This window comes from Athene cunicularia (assembly GCF_003259725.1).
Source record: "Athene cunicularia isolate RWA chromosome 2 unlocalized genomic scaffold, athCun1 chr2_part1, whole genome shotgun sequence".
NCBI classification, from domain to species: Eukaryota; Metazoa; Chordata; class Aves; order Strigiformes; family Strigidae; genus Athene; species Athene cunicularia.
Window position 1 is genome coordinate 5,848,897 of NW_020799095.1, and position 27,972 is coordinate 5,876,868.

General features: G+C 39.1%; 1 protein-coding gene across 2 annotated transcripts; it reads left to right on the top strand.

Annotated features, from left to right (window-relative positions):
- Positions 1-40: 40 nt before the first annotated feature.
- TOPBP1 (DNA topoisomerase II binding protein 1) lies at positions 41-27,942 on the top strand. Of its 2 annotated transcripts, XM_026843684.1 has the most exons (27): positions 43-389; positions 932-1,066; positions 1,651-1,794; positions 2,612-2,793; positions 2,929-3,122; positions 3,920-4,099; positions 5,093-5,262; positions 5,800-5,963; positions 6,485-6,732; positions 7,023-7,345; positions 8,112-8,284; positions 9,232-9,443; positions 10,710-10,999; positions 12,646-12,819; positions 13,662-13,771; positions 14,856-14,979; positions 15,361-15,510; positions 15,997-16,105; positions 16,698-16,890; positions 17,678-17,904; positions 18,985-19,148; positions 20,099-20,210; positions 20,738-20,901; positions 21,798-21,938; positions 23,122-23,211; positions 24,622-24,783; positions 25,159-27,942. In XM_026843684.1, the coding sequence occupies exons 1-27, from the start codon at positions 309-311 to the stop codon at positions 25,300-25,302; spliced, it is 4,560 nt and encodes a 1,519-aa protein (XP_026699485.1). In that variant the 5' UTR covers positions 43-308; the 3' UTR covers positions 25,303-27,942. The 2 variants fall into 2 exon arrangements, with proteins under 2 accessions (XP_026699486.1, XP_026699485.1); XM_026843685.1 differs by lacking the exons at positions 20,738-20,901; positions 21,798-21,938; positions 23,122-23,211; positions 24,622-24,783; positions 25,159-27,942 and adding an exon at positions 20,425-20,728 and having other exon boundaries at positions 41-389.
- Positions 27,943-27,972: the final 30 nt, after the last annotated feature.

A 27,972-nucleotide genomic window follows, 5' to 3' on the forward strand; every position in this document is an offset into this window, starting at 1 on the left:
GGTGGGTGCGCGGGAGCCCTGAGGGGGGAGCGTCGGGAGGCAGCAGCATGCCGGCCTAAGGAGGGGGTCCTGTGGGGAAGGGGCATCCCTGTGGGCCCGGTTCCCCCGCCTTCCTCCGCCCCTTTCCGGTAAAAGTCGGCGCCGAGGCTGGGCGGCGTGGGACAGGCCCGAGGGCCGGCGGGGGCACGGAGAGGGCCGAGAGGGGTTCCGCAGCTCCGGGAGGTGGGTGGAGCGTCCCGGCGCTGCGCGGTTCCGGGCTACGGCGAAAATGTCAGGACTCTTACCGGGTTTTCCTTCTCAGTTAAAGGATGAAAGGTAGTAAGGAGCCGTATTGCGTGAAATTCATAAAGTCTTCTGGGAACTCAGAGTATTTTATAAAAGCTCTCGAGGTAAGTAGGTTTGATCACCTTTCTCAGTGAGCTTAGTGAATTACCAGGTTATTTCTGTAGTTGACTTAGATGTAGCTTATATGCATGCATCTGGAAATAAAGCTGTTTCTGTCGTAGGCGTGTTTAATAAAGTTTTTTGAACAGTTGATGTTTCTTCCTGAACAAAAAGTAATTATCGTTCCAAAACATATTGACATTCAGTGAAGTGACATGTAACTTGAAAGGTCTGGATGGTGGTACCTCACCTACCTGCACACTAAGCAAATTTAGGGAGGACACTGGGTTGTTTTCCACCCTGAGAGGTTTGTGAGAACAAAAGGCACTGTGTGGCAGGATCAAGTCCTGAAAGTTTGTATGATGAAATTTGGGTATTGTGAAGGCCTGGGGGAACGAGGGGAGCACCCATGAGATAGTCTGCCAATATACTCTTGCATGGTAGCTTTGTTGTGAGCTGTTTCAATTAAATGTGTAGTTTCTATAGGGTAGGCTATTTCTGATTTGTTAATGAAATAAATGTTGTTGTATGCACTGTTTTCCTGCAGTCTATAAAAGAATTTCAGTCACAAGAACATCTCCAGATCCTTGAAGAAGAAGCTGCACTCAATATAAAAGAAAATGATAAATCGCTTTACATTTGTGATCCTTTTAGAGGCACTGGTTTCAGTCATCTCAAAAAGGTATGCTGTCCATCAGCTTGCTTCTAGCTGTACTTTCTTTTCTGGAAGCGCTCATGTCCATCCTTGCACTCTGTATGTTCTCTCTTTGTGCACTGAATATAGCAGTATGAAGTATTCACAATAAAATGTTTAAAACTTCACTGCATCCTGTATTTGAGAAAGAAGACGACTAGCAAAGCACAAGGATTATTTTGAAGCATGTGGAAAAATAAATAGTATCATCAGTTCTGATTCTGCTGGAGTTGTGAAGCTAACTCTCACACTTTTTACCTCCTGAGTAACATGATTTTGTTTGACCTGCAAAGAATTGTCCAGCAGATAAAGATAGGCTAGCTGAAATTCTCTGGCATATTAGCTATAGTATTGGCTGCTTTTACTGAGGCCAGAAAACCTTAGGAAACTTAAGGGTTGTATTGAACATCTGCAGCTGAAAGTAGAAACAAAACTGACAACTACCTGGGGATGCTAGGGGAGAAGGAGGGGGAGAGACCAAGGGCCCTGCCTTCCTCAGGATTCTGGGACAAGGAAGGCCTGCCTTATACCAGTGTACCTTCTGCTATTTTTTTTCTGTTATTTTATTTCAGCTTGGTTGTAGAATTGTTGGACCACAAGTAGTCCTGTATTGTATGCAGTCCCAGCAATGTGTCCCGAGAGCTGAGTATCCTGTGTACAATATGACCATGGCCGATGTTACGGTATCCTGTACCAGCCTTGAAAAAGATCTTAGGGTAATGCATTGTACAAAATGGATTGTTTAGCTGATTATTGTTGAAATTTGCTTCAGGTGGCTCATTAGTAAGGCAACAGTCATATTATATATAAGTCTAATTGTGCCTGTGTTTAGATATATCTAGTCTTTCTGTAGTTTGTAGAGTATGCATAATTTAGAGAGTTCTACATATGGAACAAGAGGGGGTCTTAGAAGTACGTTTAGTATATAAATGTGTATGTAGAGGTGTAGTTATGTATCCAAATGTATATATTATATAAGTATATACATTTATAATCATAAATGTTTTCAGCTGTATTAATATGGGAGTAAATGTATGTTTTAGGGATTTTTATTACCTGATTAGATGGATCATTTATCTTGCTAGTTTGTCTGAGGCTATAATGCTACAGGCAACATACTCTGTTTCTGGTTACTCAAAACTACTCAAAACTATCTTTACTATTGTAAAGATACAATACCCAATTAGCTATGGTTTAAATAGTTTACTTTTTTATTTATTCCAAGACCTCCCTAATTTATATTACCTAAAAGTCAACCATCCTCAGAATTTTACTCGTACAGTATGATTGTAGTATTTTTATTAAGGGTACGTATTATGTTTGGCTTATCATAAATACAAATAAAATGGAAATTATATTTGAAGGTTTTTATGGCTTCCATATACATACATTTTGTGTTTTTTGAACAGTTTTTTCAGGAGAAGCCATGGACAATTGAAACCTGTGATTTTGTTTTTTTAAGATGAATGTGAGTGTGGTGTTGGTTCTTTCTTTTTTCATGATAATTTTCTATAAGCTTTTTTCCCCAACCAGGAAGAAGTTCACAAATATGTGCAGATGATGGGTGGACGTGTGTGCAGAGACCTCAACATGTCAGTAACTCATCTTATAGCTGGAGAAGTTGGCAGCAAGAAATACTTAGTAGCTGCTTCTCTGAAAAAACCTGTTTTGCTTCCCTCTTGGATTAAGGCACTGTGGGATAAATCTCAGCAAAGGTATGAAAAAAAAAAACCAACCTGTTTTTCTTTTGGGGAATGGTAATTCTTACGGTGATACAGACTACTTTCTGTTTGATTTTACTTGGAAGAAAAAAAAAAATATTTCTTTTTCCTTTTTTTTCATTCCTTTAGCATAATGAGATACACTGATGTTAAGATGGAAGACTACGCTTGTCCTGTGTTCCTTGGCTGTACTATTTGTGTAACTGGCTTAAGTAGTTCAGACAGGAAAGAAGTCCAGCGCCTTACTGCTGAACATGGTGGGCAATATATGGGACAGCTCAAGATGAATGAATGTACTCACCTCATAGTTAAAGAGCCAAAAGGTAAAACTTAGAGTAAATGTTATTTTCACTTCTTGATTTGAAGCAGTGTAAATGTACGTGAGACTTTGAAATGGCTGTGTCTGCTTCAGTGTTGCTCTTGCTACTTCTGTTCAGGGAATCACTGTTGTGGGAAGAGTAACGCAGGGCACCCTTGCTTTGCTCTAAAGGCATGAGGAAGAGCACAAAAGAGGAAAGAAACAGAGACCCAGATGGTATTTAGGGGAAGAAAAAGGGAGAACCCTAGACAGGATAGAAGAATGAAGAAAGTTTTTTGGGAGACCTGGATAGGACTTAATTTATATCCTAATTGAAATTGGATTGTGGACTAACACTTTGTGATCTATTCTTTGTGCCTTCTGAACTCCCTACTAAGATAGAATAAAAACTGCCTTTTTTTTTTTTTGTCGTGGGAAGATGAAAGGATTGTAGTTTTACTGTGAGAAGAATGGGAAGCATTTTCTTTTTTCCTCAGTTTCCATCCCTTTCCCTGTGGGGAAATACGCTGGGAATTTTTAAACTTTTCTTCCTTGTACTTGAAAGCTTTAAAGCCTTTTTAGGTTTTTTTGCTTTATTGCTCTGTCATACTGCACCCATGAGCTAGCCATCAATGAGAATTTTTTGCTCTAACTTTAGAGAATAAATAAGCAGCCTATCAGAAGAATCCAGGATAACACAACTTGCACACTGAAATCAGTTATTTGAATTCTTAAGTCGTCTTAATGTCCAATCATCTTTCAGCGATGACTGTTTGAAACCTTTTAGTGACTTGTGGTTTTAATTTTGTTTACATTTGAAAGGTCAGAAGTATGAATGTGCCAAAAAATGGAATGTGCACTGTGTGTCTGTGCAGTGGTTTTCTGACAGCATTGAGAAAGGCTTCTGTCAGGATGAATCAATATATAAAATAGAGGCTGGATCAAAGCTGAGTAATACACCCAGTACGTCAACACCTACGAATCATGCCAGCAAGCCCAACAGTAAGTAAGACCTTTTAAAATATGTTAAAGTAAGGTAGGAAACACTTGTAGTAAGGAGAAAGAACTATTTCAGATTAGTAGAGTGCCGCTTGCTTTTGCGATGCTGGTTTGACAGTTTAGATTCTGCTTCTACTTAAAACACAGCAGATTACTTTTATAAACGTTGAATATTCCAACATGTGTAGACTTAGAACAAATGAATAATTGTTTAAAAAGTAAACTGGAATTAGGCGTATGATTATCTGCTTGAGAATCGGTGGTGTATATCTCTTAAGTCCTAAAAAAGCGTCACTGTTCGTACATTTAATCTTACAGCAGTCTTAGGGGGGGAAAACAAATGCCAATTATTTTTTGCTGGTATTTTTTCTACTTTTTTCATATACTTGTTTTTAATTACTCCATGCTATTAACAGAAGGAAAGTTAAAAGCATTTTGTAAACAAACGTTGTAGCCTGAAAGACACAGACAGCTTTAGATGTGTCCTTCCAAACATCTGTTACTGACTGCTACTTCAGGAAATGACTGAGCAGGAGCACTGGGTTGGCACTACCAGCAGAGCACTGGGAGTTCAAGTTGGGTATTACACAAACTGCATATAACTCTCTTAAATCAATGAACTTCATGTTTACTATGAGCTACATGTTCACATTCTCTTTACTACAGAAATGCCTAAGAGTATTTCTAATAGGTGGCCACAAAACTGGAATAAAAGCTTTGAAAACCAGTCCCATTAGCTGCTGCCTCATAGATTACATCCATTTGAGAATAAACAGAAGGTGCATAAACACTCTTGCTAGTAAGGACATAATGAATCTATGTGTAAATAAAACCCTTGGGTTTAACCAAGGTTATACTTGCCTAGTAGTTTTTGTTCTTCAGATTTTATATTTCCTTCTAGTACAACAAAATCATATGTGGGAGTTTTGTATTTTTAGTGAAGCAGTGGAGAAAGATCTGCCAAAACTAATGCATCTTTTTAAATTTTATCTAAAGATCATATGCTCTCAGACGTCAGCCACATTTCCAGTATCAATTTGAGTGGTGTTAATGAAACAGCGTATAGTTCTGCAATGAGCAGCAGACTGGATCCTCTTCCTGATGAGCTGGAAAACTTGGATATAAGTTCTTTTCAAGCCCCTGAAGATTTGTTAGATGGATGTCGAGTATGTTTAACCATGTGTACTTTGAAATGTTCAGTCTTAATCCTGTGGAATCAACTAGGTTGTGTAACTGGCAAATGCTGCTTGAGTAAACTGTGGTTTCCATGGTTAGTAGTAAATGCTAGATTTATTTTGTGTCCACATGCTGTAGCTTGAATGTGTCTACATATATGTGTAAGTATAATTTTATTAAATATGTAGTATAAATATAATATGATGTATTTATAGACTTATTTAAACACTGTAGTGAATGGATTCTAGAATTGTTGTGGGGTTTGGGTTTGTTTTTTGTTGTTGTATGACTTTGGCTGAGGGTTCATTCCATTAGTAAATATTGAAGTTTTGCTAGATTAGTTTGCAAGGATAAATTGATCCAATTCTAAATGCTTAACTTTTTTGCTGCTTCTCAGAAGTTGTGCCACTAGTTTGTGTTCTACAGCAGTCAAAACAAATCACACCAAATTATCCTACATAATTTCTTTCTTTTCTACTTTTTTTCTTTTCTTAAAAGCCTTTTTTGTTGCTCTGCTCTCTTTGTAGATCTATCTGTGTGGCTTCAGTGGCAGGAAGTTGGACAAGATGAGGAGGCTTATTAATTGCGGTGGTGGTGTTCGATTTAATCAACTTAATGAAGATGTTACCCATGTCATTTTGGGGGAAAATAATGATGAACTGAAACACTTTTTGGACAAGACAGCTCACAGGTTATGATAACTATATTGCTTAAGGTCTCTTTCTGCCTTGATTTCATTCTCCCACCACCTTGTAAACAGGAAAACATGTATTGGTTTTAAAATTTCAAATAGTTCCTGACTTAAATGAGAGAGACTTACAGCTGGTATTCATAAGTACATCCTTGTGTGCTCTTGGATACTGTAGTTCTTTGGGTAGCCATGGGTCACCTCAGTGAACAGAAAACAGTATTCTTACTGGTGAAAAGAGGTGTTAACATGTATTTGTTAACATATTGAGGAGGGGGCATTTGGCAACCCAGAAGTGTCAGATATAATTTACACTATAGAAAATAAGTATGAAATTCTCTGTTCTCAGACTGAAAGAATAAAAAAAATTAAGGTTTGTAAAGTGCCCAAAGCTTGATTAGTAATGGAGTTACAAACTATAACTGTATGTCTATATACTATGTACTAGTATTTGCAGAGCAGGAAAGAAGAATCACAGTTCTGAAACCTGCTGTGACTTGTTTGTATAACACTTTATTTTATAGGCCTCATGTAGTGACAGCAAAATGGTTGCTGGAGTCATTCAGTAAAGGTTATCTACATCCAGTGGAGCAATATATCCCTCTAAACTACCAGCTGTTAGAGAACTCAATTTTGGAGCAGCCTGGAATGAAGTCATTTCTTCCCAAAAATAAAAATCTCTTGAAGAAAGAAGCTGTGAATGTTATAAAGCACCAGAAAGCTGCTGAAGATGACTTCCTCTCTCAATATGTAAATAGTGATTCTACATTAGGTACGTTCCAGGCTCAGCGTATCATAGAAAGCTTAACTGCTCATAATTAGCATTTGAGTTTTGTGGCTTTTGCGTATTGAAAAGGTAGCCACACTATGTTGCCTTCTATATTGTGTTTTAGAAATCAAATTTAAACAGTCCGATATAGACCAGTTTTAACTAAAACCTGTCTGAAAATAGCAGAACACTGTCATTTCTTCATGAAACTATTTTGAGTTGACTTTGTTCTTGTCGATCAGTTACTATGGTTGGTTATTTTTGTTTGTTTGGTTTGTTTTTTCCCCTTTCAGATGAAGTCGGAAAACTAACATCCAGAACATCCTTCAGTGATGTTACTCACTTGACTGTTCAAGGAGAGAATCAGTCTTTTGTCTGTAATGGTTCTTTGGGAGAGTCTTCTACACTGGCTGCAGGAGGCTTATTTGTCAGAAAGAGATTTCTTCTTTTGGGTTTTGGTGAAGAGGACGAGTCCTGCATTGCAGATATTATAAAGGAGAATGCTGGAAAAATTCTGCCACTGCAAAGCAGAACGATTGCAGACTATGCTGTGGTACCTTTATTGGGGTGCACGGTGAAGCCAACTGTTGGTGATGTTGTCACAAATACGTGGCTGGTAAGTGTGTTACACTTTCAGTTCTGTGAGTGAACAGGTATCTACATTAGAAATATGTCTGGTCAGAATGTAGTTATCGGTGGCTAAAATGTTAAGTAAGGTGCTGAGAGATTAGCCCTCATTTCATTTGAAATACACTGAAATTACGCTTTAAAGCCTCTGCATATGTAAGGTATCTTTTATCTGTTTCACTTCATTTTCTACAGGCTTGTTAAATAGGACTTCGTTGTCATGACTCAAAGGCTTATATGAGAGTCTGACAGAATTCTCTTTAAATAATGAATTGTAGAAGGAGCTAGTTGATGAATAATTACTGCATATGCTTATGCTTACTCTTTATTGTTTCATGCTTTTTACAGCTTTTTAACTTGTGGCAGAAAGTCAAAAAATAATAATCATATTTGTCAAGAGCAGGCACATGATGTAGATTAAGTGCTGTTAGTGTTTTCATTACTAGGCAGATTTCTGTGAAATAAATCTACACAGACCTTCAGATCACACCTTGAACTACTTCAAGGGATCATCCAGGGTTGGAAGAGTAGAAACTGAAAAGTTCTGAATGCTTCAATATGTCAAAACTGACAAAATTGAAATGATCTAGAGAAGAATTTGCCTGATGCAATGAGAAATAATTTGTCTCGGATGTAACGATGGAAGCAGGAGTGCTTTTTGTTGAGTCTGTAAATGCTGTTGTACAGTCGCTGGAATATTATTGGCTTTGCTGTTGGGCTTGATTTGCATTTTTATCTCTTTCATCTTCTTTAAGATAACATGTGTGGAACAGCAGCTCCTTTTAGATCCCCAGTCCAATCCACTTTTCACGCCAGTCCCAGTAATGGAAGGAGTTACCCCTCTGGAAGATTGTGTTCTTTCTTTTAGCCAGTTCATTGGTGCTGAGAGAGATTCTCTGGTTTATCTGGCAGGACTGCTAGGAGCCAGGTAGGTCTCCTGTCACTGTTTCTTCTTGTTCTTAAACAGCTAGTGTGATGAAACCCATTATGCATTTCATTTCTTCTTTTACAGGAACAAATAAATATTAGAGTTAAAGCTCTTCTGGGTTCTATTGATTTACAAAAACTAGTGCTGAAGCAATGAGACATTATTACATAGTTCTTTTATTGTCTTCTCCTTTAGAATAGCCTAATTTCTACCAGAATAATGACAGTCTCAGTAACTTTTTGCTTTGCTCTGGAACAGAGGAAAAAAAAAGTCAGTTTTTCAGATGTCAGGCCTTCCAAGTTGCTCTTCAGTTGTCCAGGAATGGGCCAATGTTCCTCTTCTTCGGTACTATCTGGTTCAACCTCATAACCAGTGCTAGTGCACCATTTCTTAGGATCTGGGATGTTGTATTATTTACTCTCAATTCATCAGAATCTTTGAAAAACTGTAAGAAAAACATGTTTAGTCATGAAGTGGCAAAATTGTATACCTTAGAGTATCATTTGATCTGATTTGTAGTCTGAACTAAATTCTTTGCTGGTGAGTTCTCAGTCCTGCCATCTTCTTGGAAGATAGAGTCCTTGATGATAAGAGAAAAACTGTAGTATAAAGAAAACTACTGTAAATTTGGGAATGATGCTTGTTGGCTCCAGAAAGGAGTCCAGTCTGTCTCATTAAACTTGCAGAAGAATGTCAGGCCCAGTGTGTGATTTGGAAGGACTTCTGGAGCATGATAAATGTTATGTTTTCAATACTGATAGAAGCAAAACATTTCTGTTTAACTTTTTTTTTTTTAATGTAGGTTAGGCTGTAAAGTGCAGAGTGAATGGCCTTAGATAATTCTACTGGTTCCTTTTCTGTTGCTTGAATGCATTTTATAATAGTATAAAAGTGCCTAGATTAATTTTGTTTATGACTAATCGAATGTTTTACTAATCTAATTTTAGAGTCCAAGAATTCTTTGTGCGGAAAGCCAATGCAAAAAAGGGAATGTTTGCCAGTACTCATCTTGTGGTGAGAGAACCAAGTGGTTCAAAGTATGAAGCTGCAAAGAAGTGGAATTTGCCAGCCGTCACCGTAGCTTGGCTTTTGCAGTCTGCAAGGACAGGGAAGAGAGCAGATGAAAGCAAGTTCTTGGTTGAAAATGTAGAGGCTGAAGGTTGGTTATTAGCAAGTTAGAGAATATGGTTGTGTCAGTGTACAGTTCGTTCATGATAAAGAAGGCAGATATGAGGGCAGGTTTTTTTCCTAACGCCTTCAAAGTATTAGATCTAAAGGATATTTTTCCCAAGTATTTTTTGCTTTTTTTTTCCCCGCTCTTGAGTTGTGATTATAGAAATGATACTGTGTGTTTGCTGCAAGTCTCATGGAGTCTTGTTATCAACTGGGAATCAAGCTCAGTGTCTCAGCTTTGTCCTTTTTGACACATGCTGCTCTGTAGATTGCATGGGAATTGATGATAGGTCCAGCTTAGATCCAGCTTCATACTTGTTAATCTGCAATGACATGATGCCCCTCTCTTCAGTCCTTCATGCCTACTTCATCTTCTGATACTTCTGCTCCTTTTCCAGTTAATACACATCTTTTATTTGGCAATATTTCTTCCATATTAAGATGCAGACTACAGTGATTTAATACTGAATCTTAGCAGACCTGTTTTACCAGTGCCCTTGTGAATTAATTATATAAGTCAGAGGACAAAAGGTATGTTGTTGGCATAGGCACATCTTACCTGTATAGTCTATTTTTAAGGAAAAATGGCAGGCAGGGGTGGAAATGAGCAGTAAATTGTAAAAGCAATTGTTGTTCTAATGTTTTTGAGCTATAAAGATAATGAGTCATGCTTATCTAGAAGCATTTATCATGGATAGGCTTTAAGGGCTTATTCCTGGCTAAATCTTGGTCCTATTAATCTAAAGGCATAAGGGACTGGAAACGTACATAGTGACCTAAAGGGGTGTGATTCAGTCATGAATATGAAAGAAATTTTGTATTGCATAGGAAGGAAGGAGCTAGGGAGGAGGAGTTATCTTTAATGTTGAAAGGGAAGGATTTGTTGTGTATTACATCTCTTGGATTTGTATTTTGGTAGTTGTTATATAATATATGTGAGCTATACAGGTACGTGTGTGGAACTGCAAACAGTGAGAGTGAACCAGGGGTTGCTTGCTCTTTCAGACACTTAGGGTCAAGTTTAGCACCAAAGTAATTTAAAATAAGTATCTTAACTGGAAGAGACACCTAAGATACTGGCTTTTAAAATACAATCATCAGTTTATGGGGGGCGGGGCAGGGATATGAATTATTTTTTTTCTAGGGAAAGGTTAGATGAACTGTCAGTTGTTTAAAAATGTATGTGAGATCTGTCTTTAAAAAAAAAAAAAATGGAAAATGCTTGATTATGTTTTCTTTGTTTCTTTTAAAGATAAGGAGAGTTCCATTACTCAGTTTAGCAAGACACCAGTGACTGTTAAATCTCCTGATTCAGAGCAACCTACTTATCTCCTTGAAGCCGGGAAAAAAACAGCTGTGACCCCTCTTGATATCAACAGGTTTCAGAGTAAAGCTTTCCAAGCTGTAATCTCTCATCATATTGGGAAGACAACCCCTCTTGCACAAGGGGGACTGCCACAGAAAGAGCCATCTTTACATCTTGATACACCATCAAAATTTCTTTCCAAAGACAAATTATTCAAGCCTTCTTTTGATGTAAAGGTGATTATCTTTGCAATTTTTTTAGCCTGTAGAACCACTAGGTTTAAAGATGCATATAAACATAAAAACCACACAGAAACCCCTGCTTACCCCTTTTGATACTGTTAACCTACAGACTTTCCATTTTGAATGAAGCCAGGAAGACTGGCTCCATTTATATATATTCTGAGTTAATGACCTGTGGACTACATTTATTGACTAATAGATGCTATAATGTCCTTAAAGCTATTCTGTACTTAATGCTCATATTCTCATGTGTTCTACACCTCGCACAGTACACAATCTGTGTTCTTTACGTAATGTCACAAGAATTGCTCCAGTTATTTGGAAACAACTGTTTGCTTGTTTTGTGATAAGATGCTACTTTAATGGCATGTTTTAATGTAATAGCTTTATAGCAGTTACAAAGCTGTTATTGCAGATTGAAAAATGCCTTGGGGGGATTGGGTTAATTGCCTCATTCTGAAGGCCACAACAGTCTAGAAAAACTACTAGTCTTAAAACAGAAGGAAGAAACCCCTGACTTCAGGGAGTATCTGTGCTGGAATGACTCGTGTGCTTTGAAAGGGTTCAGGTTTGTTTTTCATTTTTGAGGCCTTAAATGAAAGATGAATTCATTGAATTCCTGCGAAGTTGTTGGGTGGGGGAGTTGTTTGTGGGTTAGCTGTTTTGTTGGTTTTGGGGTTTTTTTAAACCCCTCTGCCTGTAATAGAACAAAACATGTATTACAAAAGCAGAATAATTTTTTTTAGTTTAGTTTAGTTAGTCCTGCTTCATGAAGAGAAGGCTGTGGGGAGACCTTACAGCAGCCTTCCAGTACTTAGAGGGCCTACAGGAAAGCTGGGGAACAACTCTTAATCAGGGAGTGTAGGGGTAGGATGAGGGGTAACAGTTTTAAACTGAAAGAGAGTAGATTTAGACTAGACGTAAGGAAGAAATACTTTAATGTGAGTGTGGTGAGACCCTGGAACAGGTTTTCCGGAGAAACTGTGGCTGCCCCCTCCTTGGCAGTGTTCAAGGCCAGGTTGGACCAGGCTTTGAGCAACCTGGTCTAGTGGAAGGTGTCCCTGCCCATGGCAGGGGGGGTGGAACTAGGTGATCTTTAAGGTCCTTTCCAACCCACACCATTCTGTGAATCTGTGATTCGATTGGTACTCTGCGTTTTGAAATCTAATAGTTCACCACTGATAATTTTCAAAAGCAAGATACTCTACACCAAAATGTCTCTTTTTTTAAAAAAGGGCAGTTAAGCTTGGTGTTTTAAAGGTACAGATAGAACTAACATACACATACGCAACTCTTGTGGGGGTGGTATTGGTAAATTATAGTAATTGGCTGTCGTTAGGAATGCCTGGGTTTGTCTACTGGCTTTTCCACTGAGTGTAGTTCTCATTGATGGCAGTGAAAAGAAAGATTAATCATCTGTCGTCTTCCTGTTTTTCTTATGCAGACTCTTAAGATTGGGATTGTCTAGTAATGCTTTTGTGCAGTGGTACTACAGTTGCACTTGCTAGCTGTTACTGTAGTACGCTGTTGTGATTTAGGAGTATGAAATCTTACTTCAGATTGTATTTGTGAAACTTGCACTTGAGTGAGAATTCTGTAATGTGTTTGTGAAAGTCAGTCAGTTGCTTCTATTTTGGTAGGATGCTCTGGCAGCTTTGGAAACTCCAGGAAGTCCTGATCAAAAAAACAGGAAGCTGAGCACACCTCTCTCTGAAGTCATTGGCAGAAACTTGAAATTGGCGCTGGCAAACAGCACAAGGCATACAGCAGCTCTTACTGCCAGCCCACAGCTGACCACTGCACAGCCAGAAACGGTAGGAGATTTTGGGTTTGGGTTTCTGGAGCATAGACTTAATTAAGAAGTTGCTAAGTAACACAGCATATAAATATATACCACTTTAGACTTTTAGTACTGAGAGGATTTCATCACACTTAAGAAATTCCCAGGCTGCAGGTGAGCAGAATTAAATGTTTTGTCTTGGACTAAAGTTAGGAGTTCTTTTTTTAATGCCCATGTCTTCTCCTATTTTTCTCTGTAAGGTGCTGCTCTTCTGCTTACTAGGAGGTACAAGATGTGATCAGTTGCTTACCCCCTTATAAAGACACGTTATCCTTTCTTGTAGTCATCTTGCCTCTTTAGTCTAATCTACTAGTGAGAGAAAACAGAAACAGATGTAGAAGGAAATAGAGCACTATGTATTGCTTGTTGTGTTAGTACATGGTTTGCTGCAGAGGAGGGGCAAAAAAATCTAATGGCCTTCAGTAAGGGAAGGCTGACACTTTTGTAGCTCTTTATTCTTACTTTTTTTCATTCCAGTACAGTGAAATACTTATGTGGCATCAGTTTTGATAATTCCCTAAATTCAGTGTTCAGGAGGTGCTTTGTTTGTGATGGAAGGAGCAGAATACGTTCCAGGGAGACTGTCTGAGAATGAATCTTTTGTCTTTTGGATTCCTGGTGCATGGAATGATGATAGTGCTGGGTTTTGACCATGGAGTTTAGGAGCAGCAAAAGGAGTGAAAATGTGTTTATCTTAAGTTTTGTTGTTATTGCATATCTTACTACATGCTACACTAAATATTAAAGTGGTTTTGTTATTGATAGAGAAACCTTCCAGACATGACTCTTCTGTTCTTATTGCTGCTGTTTGCACAGGAAGAAGAGCCCAAGCCTCTAGCTAATGTTGTTATTTATGTCAGTAAAAAACTTAGTAAGAAGCAAAATGAACTGAATGGAATAGCAGCTTCTCTTGGGGCAGACTACAGGTATCAACCTCATTCAAAAAATCTAAACTTCCACACTGATGTGACTTCTAGTAAATATGACTCTTCACATTCTAATATGCTTTATCTACATGACCTTTTGCTAAAAATGAGAGTTCACCATCTTAAACAGTTTCTATTGCAAAATAAGGCCATCTGCTTCTAAGGCCATCTTTCCCCACTGCATCCCTGTTCTCTGTGTTCTTGTTAAAATTGTCTTGGAAAGACTGTTTGTCCTGAAGTCTTCCTGAATTGCAAAATTTTTTTCTTTCCTTCTCTTGCTTTTTGAAGAAAATTATGAAACACTTAGCTTTTGGGTAGTTTAAAATTTACTTTATAGTTTTGAATCTGATCTGAATTTGTGTGTGTTTCTCCCTGTCTCAAAACTATTTCACAAATTATAAGAATGTCTAAGTTAGTGTGCTCAGAATAGCTTAGGAGAAATAGCTTGTAATTAAGAGAAACTACAAACTAACATTTGTCATTTAAGACAGAATTCTGCTCCCACTGAATCTAGTTTACATATTTTGTTACTGACTTTATAAGAAGTGTTATCATTCATGGTGTGGGTGAGGAAGTTGCCTTTATGTTTGATAGTAGCTTAGAAATGTTGAAGGTGTTTGCATTAGATAGCAAATACTAGTTTTTCGTGCTTTAAATGTTAGAATCTTGCATTTTGTTTATATTGAGTTTTGAGGACCAGTATTTCGCTTGCAGCTCAATATGTCAACAGAAGAAAAAGCCCTCTCATCCTGGGTCACACCTTCTTTTCAGAAACTGATTTGAAACTCCACTTACTTAAATAAAAACAAACCAAAAAAACCTAAAGCAAACCCCCTACTCTTCTATCTGTTGATTAGATTTAGTTTTGTTTACTTCAGGAATGCTTTCAGAATACATTGAAGTTGTTCTATCCTGAAACTGAATCTGGTCTTTTTTGATTAAAACAGTGGGCTCGTTGCTTATTTAAGCATAACAAAATAGACAAAATAATATTTTAACAAACAAGGGATAGGACAATTTCTGAGCTGGATTTCTGATGCTTTCTGATAGAAATTATGTCTTCAAGTTGTATTTTGTTTTCTAGATGGTGCTTTGATGAAACGGTGACACACTTCATCTACAAGGGAGGACAGAATGACAACAACAAGGAGTACAAATCCGTTAAAGAACGCGGTATACATATTGTTTCAGAACACTGGCTTTTAGAGGTATGGAGCTTGTTTTGTTCTGTTATTAAAAGTAAAGGGAAATGTAGGCTTAAAACCAGTTATATGTATGGCAGTGGATTTTCTGTTTACATTTATACTGAACATATATAGGAACTGATGTTTTGCATCCTGCTTTGAATTTATGAATTGAGCAATCAGTTTTCACTGATGTACTTTTGCCTTTTTCTCCTTGAGGAGACACAAAATTCTCTTCCATTGAACATTTCTGCTGCATTTCCCAAAACGAGAGCCACATTTTCCTCTTGCGTAAAGTACTGCTTTCAGTGGTGTCTTTGTTGTACTTTTCCTATGTTCAGATGTGAAATTTCTTTTATCTCAATTGGTTTCTGATCTTTCTTATGTTAACTGATGTTGTTACAGAGTGCCCAAGAATATAAACGGCTTCCTGAATCTCTCTTTCCTCACACTTACAATCCCAAAATGAGCCTGGACATCAGTGCAGTGCAAGATGTCGGACTCTCCTCCTCCAGTAAACTTCTGTCAACTGGAAAACCAGCAAAGGAAGATGAGGTATAATGTGTGATATGAATTCAAATTCTATGAAGTGATTTGGATTCAGTTAATTTTTATATTAACATATTAATAAAAAATGTTGATGCTTATTCAGCAATGCCCTGAATGATGTTTAGCTAGCAATTAATAGTAGCTATTGCAGGTGTTCCTTAAGGTTTTTCTGCATTTGTATTATTTCTCTTCTAGGGTGATGGAGGGAAAGGCAGGCATTTCAGGATTAGAAATTATGTAGGTTCAGTCTTTGCCTTCTCTTGTAGGTAACAAGATCCAAGGTGTGAACTTGCCTTAGTAGACATTTAGACTGCAGAATAGGTGTTGTCACCGATGCTGCTGTGTACTGTTTTACTGTCACTGTAGTAGCAGAAAGGTTAGGTTTACTCTAAGACAAGATTATTAATCTTTAGAATTTATGCAGGCGTTGAACATGGGTAAAAAGAAAAAAAATTGGTGTTTCAGAATTCTACTTGTCTTTATTGGTTTCAGATTATTCCAGTGGATGAAGATGATGCTGAAGATGATATAACTACTGACCAAATAAAGGAAATGGTTGCTACAGAGGAAGAACAGATAGTAACAAGTGAATCCAAAGGAGGTAAATGTATATCACTGGTTTCAAAATAGTTGTGGAACATCAAACCATCAATATAAGCCTTTTACAATTTCAGGTGCTGAATGTTAAGATCTGGAAGCTTTAGGTACCATATTTATAGACTGGTCAAGTACAGCTAGCCCTTATTGCTGCTGCATGAGAGGAAAGGGTTTTGCTCTCCGTTTTAAAGACTGACAGCCCATTAGAAAATTGTGATCATCCATTGCAAATTACTTAATTGCTGTTTCTTTGTTTTAAAACACTGCAGTTTGTCTTTAACGTGACAAATCAGTTTTAGAGTATACCTTTTATATTTTGTAAATAAATGTGCTATGGGAGAATTGTGGATATAAATTAGATCATGTGGGCAAATTCAGAAATGGGACAAATGGAGATTTCTCCTTGTGTCTAGGAATAGGTGATTTGGGGTATACATAGTTTTTCCTACTTTTTCCCAGATATCTTTTCCTTTCCTTAAAGTATTGTCTTTATCCTGATGGAGGGGGGTGAGGGGAAGTTGACTGGAATTTCAGTTACTTTCCACTCGTTACAATATAGCAGTCTTGATCTTACTAGCTTTTTTTCTTCTCTTAAGTTTTAACCCAAGCACTAGAAATGAGGGAGAACTTCCAAAGACAGCTGCAGGAGATCATGTCTGCCACATCACTAGTGAAGCCACAAGGACAACGAGGATCCCTTTCAAGGAACAGTTTTGATGGTTCTCCAGCCACTCCTGATAGCACATGGTCTGTGCGAAATGGCCGCAGTAGGGTCTTGGAGGCTCTAAGGTATTCATTCGTGTTTCGGAGTATCTTATTTTGTCTTCCCTTGCACATACTTAGACATTCACTGAAACTTGAGTAGATTGCCAGGGTTATCAGGTGTGTTGCCTTTCTCTGCTAATGTACTTAAGTTGCTTCTCTTGCAATTCAGAATCTTTAACTGCACGTGCTACATAAAGGCAGAAGGTTATCTTAATCCGTAATGGGTATCTTTGTCTTTCAAAATACCACAGAATAGTATGATTGCTTTGTAGTTTTGAATTGAATTATGCCAATTGATGTCCTCTCAGATTAGTTAGTGTTATTACGGATTTTGAAGCAAGCAGTGCTGCAGTATTTCAGTACATAGGTCATAAACTGGTAGTAGGTATTCCCGAAAAGTGCCTCTGTGAATGTTTCTCCTGTTTTCTTTATCTTTTCTTTCTAAACAGAGTATAGGATTTGAACTCTTAATGGAAACCTTGCAAAATTATTCCTATTAGCTTAGTGTTTATTTGCAAATAAGTAAGTTCAGTAAAGAGTAAAGTACACTGATTTTGGGATAATTTCTCAGTATGACACATAATAAAACTATCTCCTACTGATATTTTGGTTGCCTTTTTTCACTGAAGCTCACAAAGCCAGGCTGCTGGACTTGCTTTTGTACTGCAGTTTTCCCCCTTCCCAGCCATGTTTTCTAATAATGAGGTCACTCGGATGCTACAATTGATGTGATTATTAACACATTGCCTTCATATATGGTAGTCTACTTTGAAACAAATGAATATTTAAGATATGTGTGCTTTTTTCCTAGGCAATCCCGTCAGGCACTCACAGATATGAACACTGAGCCATCACAGAGTGAGCAGATCATCTGGGATGATCCTACTGCAAGGGAGGAGAGAGCAAGACTTGTCAGCAACTTTCAGTGGCCCAATAGTCCTTCCCAGTATACTGAGCAAGGTCAGAGTAACACCAATAAGAACATTGATGAGTCTGCCCTCAGAGAATCTTTAGCTGATGCAGAGATTGCTCGTAAAGGTAAAAAGCAGAAATACAGTATCTTTGTTCTTTGCTACAGCATCCACTTCATCTTTGGGACTTTTAAAATAACGTTTGAATTCTACTTTTTTTTTTTTAAAAAAAAAGATCAGCATTGTTGACATTTCTTGAATGATAAAAATACAATGTTACATCTTTGAGCTCCATTATGTGGTGTTCTTTTTTTAAAGAGAAGCTTTCCTATCCATTTGATGTTTGTGGTCAAGCACCAAGGCAGTGCTTGTCTAAAATAGTTTGCATCAAATTTAGGAAATCTTCCAGATTTATTTTTTTTTTGAAACCACAGCTGGTTTCCAGGTAACAATTTGGATAGGCATAGTGGAATTCAAATGAAAATACCAGTAGCAAAATCTTTTTAATTCCAGTGGGAATATTCATAAGTGAAAAATGGAGATAAAGGAAGAAGACAATCCATGAGCTTGAAAAACAGATGTGTCAGAGCTGCCAATGGATATGCTTAGGTCAGGATTAAGTGAAGATGCTGTATTTATCTTCCCTGTTCTTTTTGAAGTCTCTATTCTACTGCTTGGACTAAGGAAACAACATACTTAGGTTTTTCATCTGGTTTTGCTCTTTTCCCATTCCTGCCTCCTGAGACACAGTAGAATCCTTTATTTCTCTCTCCCCACTGCCTTCCTCCTGCCCCTAACTCCTTCCCTCAGTCTACTTAGAGTTTCTGCTTGTGGCAACAGTCTTGTTGAAAACTGACCCTGTCCTAGAGGAGGTTGAAGCAAATTAGCTAAATGCATTCAATTGATTTTTGGTTCAAGCGAGTCGGTGTGGTTTAGTCAACAAAATTAGGCCATTTGAGGCTGGTTTTTTTTTCAAAACAAGGCATCCAGGGACATGAGTCTGCAACATTGCAATTGGTGGTTTGTGGTATAAGGGAGAGTATCTTTATGAAAGGCAGTGGTGAAATGTAACTGTACATGTTTTAGTAGCAGTTGTGTTTTGTCCTAGGTTAGCTACCTTTTTTAGAACTTTTAATTTTATTTTTTACTTTATCCATAATTATATTCAGCCAAAGATGAGTCATGCAACAACACTTTACTTTCACAGCTGTTCATGAGGCTGGGGATGGAGATGTGATTGAAGGTCTAAAAAATCCTGTATGCAGAGAACCTGAAACACCAATTAAAGATCACTTGATCCCCACTCCACAGGCCCCCAGCATTGCTTTTCCACTGGCTAACCCTCCTGTGGCACCACAGCCCAGAGAAAAGGTTTGTCATATGACAAAATACTTGTGAAGTTTTGTGTTCTGAGAAATGTAATGACACTTTAAGAAGTTTTGAACTTGATGGTAAATATAAATCAGGTACATATCTGCAATTAAAATCTTGAAGTGGATTATTTTTGTGTGGTTCTATTTCTCTTTCCCTCTTTCTTCAAGGTTTTGAACAAATAATGTTTACTCAAATAAATAAAGCTTGTTTGTTCAGACAAATAAAGCTTTTTGTCCTGTTAGTCCCTGCTGGAACACTGAGGTAGGCTTTGGAGTGGGGAGTTACTATGTGTATTTCTTTGGACTCCTCCAGCCATGTTAGGATGATGGAAAAAAGTTAGGCCTTTGTTTCCTTGGTGGTATCTGGAATTTATGTTTAGGTACAAACAGAAAATTATTTTTCTGCCAAAAACCTGATTTAAAATTCTACACTATTTCATAGTGAACTTGGAAGGGGCTAGGAAAATGATCTTAGTCTTTTGCCCGCCAGTGTATTGCTTGATGCTCAAAGTTTCAGCAGCTATGTGTCTTCAGAGGCATAATGTGTCATGTTAGTAAATAAGCTGTGGTGAAATGCATAAGGGGCCTCAAAGTTATGGAAAGTCTGAATGAATGAAGCAGTGTGAGGGATGGATGTGATGGATAGATAGATAGATTCATGTGTTCAACTTGGCATTCAGTGGTTATGAATGAAGGACTAGTTTTTCTGACAGATTGGTTCAGTTGTGCCCTGAAGAAAGAGGGAACTAAGAGGATGTTAAGCACAAGCCTAACGTTGATTTGATAAGATCCAAGCTTTTTGTCAAGTGATTGACAGGTTTGGTTCTGCTTTTCCTGACTAAAGGAAAACTTCATATAAAAATAACCCAGAATGTTTGGCAGAGAAATAGTCAGCTGTCAACCTAATCTTTCTGTCATTAATTTCAAAATCTGTTACTGTATTTCCAGGCTGTTACAGAAGATAAGACTGATGAAGAACCAGAAAAACACCGTAAATTTCAGCTGTCTTCTCTTAATCCTCAAGAAAGATTTGATTACTGCCATCTGATTGAGGAATTAGGTACCAGATATTTGTGAAATGCAAAGAATAGTATGTGTCTGTATGTGTCTAGTCAGCTGTGGCTGGTTGGGGAAAAGAAAAGGCTTCTGTTAGTGATTAATCAGATCTGAGGTCTCAAATTTATGGCTTTCTGTGCTTGTGAGCAAATCTTTGAATATAATTATGTTATTGATCAGCTTTGCCATAAAACAGCAATGGTTTTGTCTTCTGACAGTTTTCTTCTAGCTGTCTCCACAACAGTCTCATTCTTTACTGTTGGGAGTGCCCAGGATCTGCTGTCCTCTGGTGTCTCTCTCATTCCTGTCTTTTACAGTGGCACTTTATTTTTATCAGAGCCACTCTTCCCTGGCTGCTTCTCCTTCCTTGCCAGCTTCTACCCATGTCACTTCAATGATAATACTTTCAATGTAAATTTGAGTTAAGTATATTTTTATCTCAATTCAAATAATTCTCACTTGGAGTTGATTGTTTCTGTGGTACAGCATGACCCTTAAATAATTTGAATCAAATTCATTTCTCAATTCAAGGTGGAATAGTACTTGAAAAACAGTGTTTTGATCCAAGTTGCACACACATTGTTGTGGGACATCCTCTTCGAAATGAAAAATTCTTGGCTTCGATGGCAGCTGGAAAGTGGGTGCTTCATCGTTCCTACCTGGAGGCATGTAGAGGAGCTGGCTGCTTTGTTCAGGCATGTGACCTTATTACTGAGAAATGAGTATGGCGCCCTTTCACATTTCTTTTTACTTTGCACTACTAGGAAAGGACTTAACCTCTCAGAACCAGTCAGCAGTTTAGGATGCCTGAGCTTTGGGATTTTTAATGGATCCAAAGTCTGAGAAATTTTTGGCAGTCTCTGAAAACTAGTCCTGGACCAAACTCCTAGTATAGGATAAATGAAATTCCTATACTTTTTATAGTTGCTTCTGAAAATTGAAGCTTGAGTACCTTTTGATAAATTCTCACTGGTATCAGCTGAATTTACATGGATCTTGTTACACCAGGAATGAAATCTTGATCCTTTCATAAATGAACACATAGTTTTAAATAATCCAACTCTATAAGCATGTACATAAACATTTTTGGACACTATGTCTTTCAACTCCTCACCTCCTTAACTAGTATTTCACAGTTCTACTCCGTCTGCAGTTCTTTTACATTGACCAGTCTAACTTCAAAATAATGCCTGTAGACTGGTTCATATCTTTATGTATCAAAACCAACTTTCATTGTTTTGGAAGACACAATGGAAACATAGAGTCAAAGGTGTCCAGAGTAGTGAGTTGCTTTGGCTTGCTCTTGAATTCCATTGTAGATAACTGCAAGAAGAATCTAGTTGTTTATGTGATGATGTCACAGAAAACATGAGTTGATTTAGATACATATGTGCAATTAAGAGCCATATCTCTAAATTTTACCTAGAGTTGTTTCAGCCAGATTAAATCAGTACATAAAGCTAGAGTGAGTTGGGATTTACTCTGGTTTTGTCTGTTTGTGGTTTTTTTGGTGTGGGTTTTTTTTAAATTTGGTTTTCTGCTGGTAAAGTTGGCAGGACTGCTTTGTAATTCAGGTTTATGATTGTTGTAGGAAGAAGATTATGAGTGGGGAAGTGATTCTATACTTAATGTTTTGCCTGGAATCAATGTAAACCAGAAGAAACTAGCGCTTGCAGCCATGAGGTGGAGGAAAAAAATTCATAAAGGGAGGCAAGAAACTGGTATCGTTGAGGTATGGTATCACTAAGGTATTTAGATACTCAGGCAATGTAGGTTGTACAGTGTGGGTGGACATGACAGGGATTGTCACCAAGAACTCAGAAACTTAACTGGCAGGGAAAGGTAATCTGCTTGGTTATTAAGAACAAAATGGCTTAGCTGGATGTATTCTAGTTAACTAATTTTGGTTTAAAAAAAAAAAACAGTTTAGTGCTGGTATATTAAGTCTTAATCTCCTCCTGAACTGTTGTACTACTTTTGCAAAGCTGGAATGTGGCTACTAGTGTGTGTAAACATCCCTCAGCCAGGAAGATGATGTTTACGCTTCAGGGGTCTGACTGGGGAGCTAACCTAATGCAGCTTTACTAGGAAACCACAACCAGTACTCACAGTAACAGAAATCCTGTGCTGTGCCATACAGTGAATCTCTCTGGACAGCATTTTTATAGCTCTAGCAGTGAGCACACTATTGTGCTTCAAACAGGGCACAAGTTTACACCTTTACTAAAGTATCTTCTGTGATTTTTATGGTGCAAGTTCCATAGTCGTTCAGTCGGATTTTTGAAAGTGGGACTTGGGCTCCCCAAAGTCTTTTAACTCCTCTCTCAAATCAAGCATTGCAATCGAGTATTCATTGAAAGGTAGAAATAGTGCTGATGTTCCAGTTGCATTGGGATAAATCTTGACTTGCATGTATTTTACAATAACCTTTTTGAAATGAATGCTTCTAACAAATCCACTCTACCTGTTGCCTACTTGGAAACCACAGTGAGTGCTTGTAGGCAGCAACCACTTGGCCCTGGGTGCTGTTACAGTAACTGAGTAGATAATGTAGTGCATGGGATGTGGGGGAAAAGTTCCCAAGTAACTGTTTTTCTTAAGATGCTCTTCTGTAAATGAGTGTCTAGTCTTCTGGAAAAAATACTCATTGCCGAGGGTTTTTTCATAGATCTGTTAGCCCATCTTGCTATGCAGGTGGCAAGCTGCCTGGCTATAAGGTGTTGGCCCAATAAATTGTATGTTCTGTGGGCTTTTGTCTGCCATTTAAACTTAAAGTTTATACTTAAAGACAAAACTAGGTGATAGCAAATCTTTTATCTAATGGATATTCCATAAAGGGGCACATTATAGACCCATTAAGTTTTTTGTACTTTTTCAGTACCAACCTATTTTTGACTAAACTGAGTCTTATCTAGGGTGCTTTCAGTGGCTGGAAAGTGATCCTGAATGTTGATCAAACCAAGGAAGCGGGATTCAGACGCCTTCTTCAGTCGGGAGGAGCAAAAGTATGTAGGCTTTTTTTAAAAAATAATGAAATATACATATGGTCGGTGGGTTTTTTTGGTGTTTGTGTTTTTCTTCCTTTCTGTTAAACTCCGGGCTGGGCATTTTTACATATGAGTAAAAGATCTTAACCAGTGTCATACTTTGAGCCCAGAGGGCAACTGAGCACCATGCAGCTGTTCACTCCCCCCTTCCCCCCAGCGCTGGGAAGGAGAAAATTAATCAAAAGGCTCAGGAATGGAGGTAAGAACAGAAAGGGGTCATTCACCCATTACAGTTATGGGCAAAAGACAGGCTCGTTAGGGGAAGAAAAAAAGGACATCACTTTAATTCAGACACTAGCAATAACAGTGCTTAACAGAGTGGGACAGTGAGAAGTGTTAATACATCTTAAAAACACCTTCCCCCACTCCTCCTTTCTACCTGGGCTCAGCTTTGCTCCCGATTTTCTCTGCCTCCTGCCCCAGTGGTGCAGGGGCAGGGGGTGGGGGTGCAGTCAGACTGCCGCATCTTCCTGCAAAGTAGGGGGGAAAGCACTCTCTGCACTCTTCCCCTGCTCCACGTGGCGTCCCTCTCACAGGAGACAGTCCTCCACAAACTCTCTGCAGTGAGTCCTCCCCACAGGATGCATTCTTCTTGAGATGCTCTAACGTGGGTCACCCCCACGTGTTGCGGTCCTCCCAGCACCAAACTACAACCGTGGAGGCTGCTTCTTCCCAGGGTTCTTCCCCAGGCGGTAGGCGAGCCTCTGCTCTGCTGCTGACCTCCATGGGTGTTGGAGGGGGCGTGATGCTGCCGTCTCACCATGGCATACAGGGAGGGTCTTCTCTGACACACCTCTCCCCCTTCCTCCTCCCTTCCACTGACCTCAGTGTTCACATAGGTGTCCTCCTCGTAACTCCTCTTAGGTTTCCCTTCTTAAGTATGTTATCACAGAGGTGTAGCCACCATCACTAATTGGCTCGGCCTTGGAGCCGGAGGAGCTTCTAGAAGCTTCTTGCAGGGGACCACCAGTCTACTCGCCTCCCCTACTGCCAAAAATCCTGCTGCACAAACCCAGCACAGCCAACATTATTGCTTACACAGGGTAGCTGAGAGATGGTCAGTGTGTGGGAGGAAGAAGCTATGTCATCTTCATTTTGCAAGTGGTCAGGCAGAGCAGTTTGCCTGAGGTGGCACAAGTCAGTAGGGCTGGTAGGAATTGAGGACAGAATTTCTGTGCCCTGCTCTGATGAGAAGGATCACCTTTCTTAAAAGGTACATGATGGTACAAAATGCAGGTGTACATATTTTATTTCACATTGGTTAGCCGGTTAATTTGATGAGTGAAATTACAGCTCATGAACTGCATTTGTCTTGGGTAAGAAACATGAAAATAAACCTGTTTTTGTCTGTCGTGTTTTAATCTGTAGGTGTTTTCTGGTCATTCTGTGTCTCTCTTTAAAGAAGCGACTCATCTCTTTGCGGACTTCAGTAAGCTGAAGCCAGATGACACCAGGGTTAGCGTGGCAGAGGCAGCAGCCCAAGGAGTGAACTGCCTGAAACCAGAGTACATCGCTGACTACCTCATCCAGGTGTGCACACCCCAGGGCATGCTGAGGGGCACTCCTCACCTGCCCCGCCGTGGGAGGTTGGATGGGGCAGGCCCCTCACCCCAAAGCCTCCAAGAGGGATCACTGCTCTACCCACTGTGTGCCACCTTTGCCAGGATTTGTGGCCACAAGTGCCTAGGCCAAGTCTTTTGATCTGTAGCCTCAAATTGTAACTGCTATAACTTGTTTTAGTGCTGGCAGTAGGTCTGAGGCAGGGTAGGGAGCTTGCAAAATGCATTCAGACTGTAGGTGTGCAGTGTTTTGTTATTTTTAATTTTAGAAATCTAATGAGCTGTTTCATTCTTCTCAGAAGCTTCTTGAGCTAAACCACTTTCTTTTTCTCTTCCTTTATTGAAGGATCCACCTCCCCCAATGCAGTCTTACTGCCTGCCAGAAGCTGAATCTTACCTTCAGAATAACATGGAACTTGGAACTGGATTATCCCAGAAAAGAAAAGCACTGGGAGAAACGAGCAGAGTCAAGCGATCCAGAATACAATGAGCAAATTCTGTGCTTCTAATTTATACCTTTTTAAATTCATATTTATATTTCTTAATTCTTGCCACAAAAATTAAAAGCTTTGAGTTTCACTTCTAACGTGTCCTGAGATTAAAATAACTTTAACAGTCATTGGAAAGATTGCTTTGGTTACCAGTAGCATCTAAAACTATGGCAAGAACTCATCCAAAAAAGACTTTGTCTTCAAAATGTCCCACTAATAATTTTGTTTAGGGACACCATTGCATATTAATAGTTAAAAAATACTTTGTGAAATGCTTGTTACATCTTTCATCTGTGTGTTGGAGAAAGTACCAGTTGATAAGAATTCGATTGCATTTCCCACACAGTAATGGATTTCTTAGGTTTTACATGAATTTTTCCTATTTTGCTGGTTTTTATTGGAGGGGAAAAGGGAAACTAGACAAAAAAATGGCTTGTAAATTTTTGTACTGATAGAGGGTGTAGTAAATTATTTCTATAAAACAGAGGTGCTGTTGAGGTGCTGCCATTCCGAGTGCTAACAAATCTGTTCAGCAAACAGAAGCAACTCTGGCTGAGGTGATGCTTGTCTGACCACGCTCCCTGCTTGAGTCTGCAACAAGAACCAGAGGCAGAACTAAGGTCTTGGTTTCCAGCAGCTGGAAATGTTCCTAGTCAGATAACCACAATATTTGACAAACTGCTTGACCTTTTAGTAATTAACTGTGGGGTCTGGTTCTCTACTGAACTTCCTGTATGTGACTTGTGCTGCGTTAGTCTGGGTAGAAGTGTTTGTGTGTGTGAAATCTGAAGAGCTGTACTTAAGCAACTAGAATTGCTGCAGCCTCTTCGAACAGAAAAGTACGACCTCCACTTGTGTAGTGGTCTGGGGAAATAGATGTAATGTCTTTAAAGTCTATTTAATGTACTTCTTTATTGGTTGAGGGGGTATATTCTACTTTTATTTTCTAGTGGCTGAATACTCTGTTGTATAGAAAGGCTTTGCACCATTATCTTTGGTTGCAGATGGAAGGTAGGAGGAGCTACAAGCATCGCTGCCCTGAGGCACCTGAGGAGCACAAACCCCTTGCTGCTGGCAGACAGGGGACAGGCCCTGGGCTGTGGGAGTCCCCAGGTGAGAGGGGGAGGAGGAAGGCAGCTTGCATTCACTTGCAAGGCAGTTCCCACTGGAGCCCAGTGGCTATTTTGTCAGTGAGCTCGGCAATACACTGTTGGGATGACCCGGAGTTGTCAGGATTGAAAGATGCCACTGAGCCTGAGGGATTTGATTCTAACAAGTGAGATCTGTGCCCCTATCAGTGGGGGCTCAGGCTGTGACTCAGCACCTGTTTTGCTTTTCTTGATCTTAACAGCTTAATGCTTTTTACTATTTCTGGATGTCAAACATCTCCAACTTTCCCCCAGTCCACATACTGAAAATAATGCTGCTAATGCCACGTCACATTTTGAATTACCGTTGTGTGTCACTGGCCATTCTCTGTTCTACCTCTGCAATGCTTTGCATTGCAGGCATTTTAAAGAGGTGTATATAGTAGTAGGTGAGACCTAAGGGTCCTGTGACTTTTATTTTTTTCCTTCTTCCCCATCCTCAGCTGAAGCTGCTATTTCTCACTTTACAGATAAGAAACCACTCCCTTGACCCACTTAGCTAAGCTTTAAAGAAGTCTTGGAGCCACATAGTTCCTGCTGCTGTGAATACTGGGGTCAGATCAGAAGTGGGGAGCAGGTAAAACTAGACCCATACCAACCCCCAGTGCAACCAGTAACGTAGGAGCTGAGCGTTACCTGTTCCTGGGCCCTTTGCTCTGCTCGCGCAGGCGTACGTGCACCGTGCAGTCCGCAGGGCCCTGGGTGGAGATGGGCTGTAAGCCGGGGGAAGGAAGGCCCTGAGCCTCCGTGGGTAAGAACAGACACTGAGAGAGCACTGGAGGGAACAGGCAGAAAGTGGCTGTTACAGCCGGAGCCTAGAACAGCACACTGACACCCAGCATGCTGCTGCCTGTCATGGCAACTGAAGAAAGGGGTGAACACAACAACAGCGAGACAAACTTGGAGGTATAAATTCAGTTGGTGCTGTTAAGATAAATTTATTTTCTTCACCTTTCTTCACAGGAAACATCACAAAAGTGCTTTACAGAGTTTGATACCATTACTCTAACATGGGACAAAAGGACAACAACAGGTGTGTGCACTGCACAGTTAGAAGTTGTCATATGCAGAAGCCATGATAGGTAAACCAGGGTAAAAAAATCTACTGACAAAAAAATATATATATATATAGTTCAGGTTTTGAACTTAAATTATGACTATAAACATATAATTATATAAATATACAGGCACCATTAGGTTCCTGTGTTAACTGTGGGGGCCACACAGGGATTCTCAGGAATAGATTGTATTGTACTTGACTTTGATGAAAGTTTCTGCTGTGCTCAGTGGGCTCCCAGCCAACCCTTTTCCCAGCCAGACAGTATCATTCGTTCCTTTGCACTACAACAAGCACTCAAATGGCTTTATCTTAACTTCTTCATCTTAGTCTGGTGGTGAAACATTCTGGTACATTGTTGAAATTCAGTTTCATATTTTTTTCACTTAACAGGGATGTCCTCTTACTATTCTTCACTCAGTCATCTTTTCATTCAAAAAATAAGAATGCTTTAGGGTAGGCCA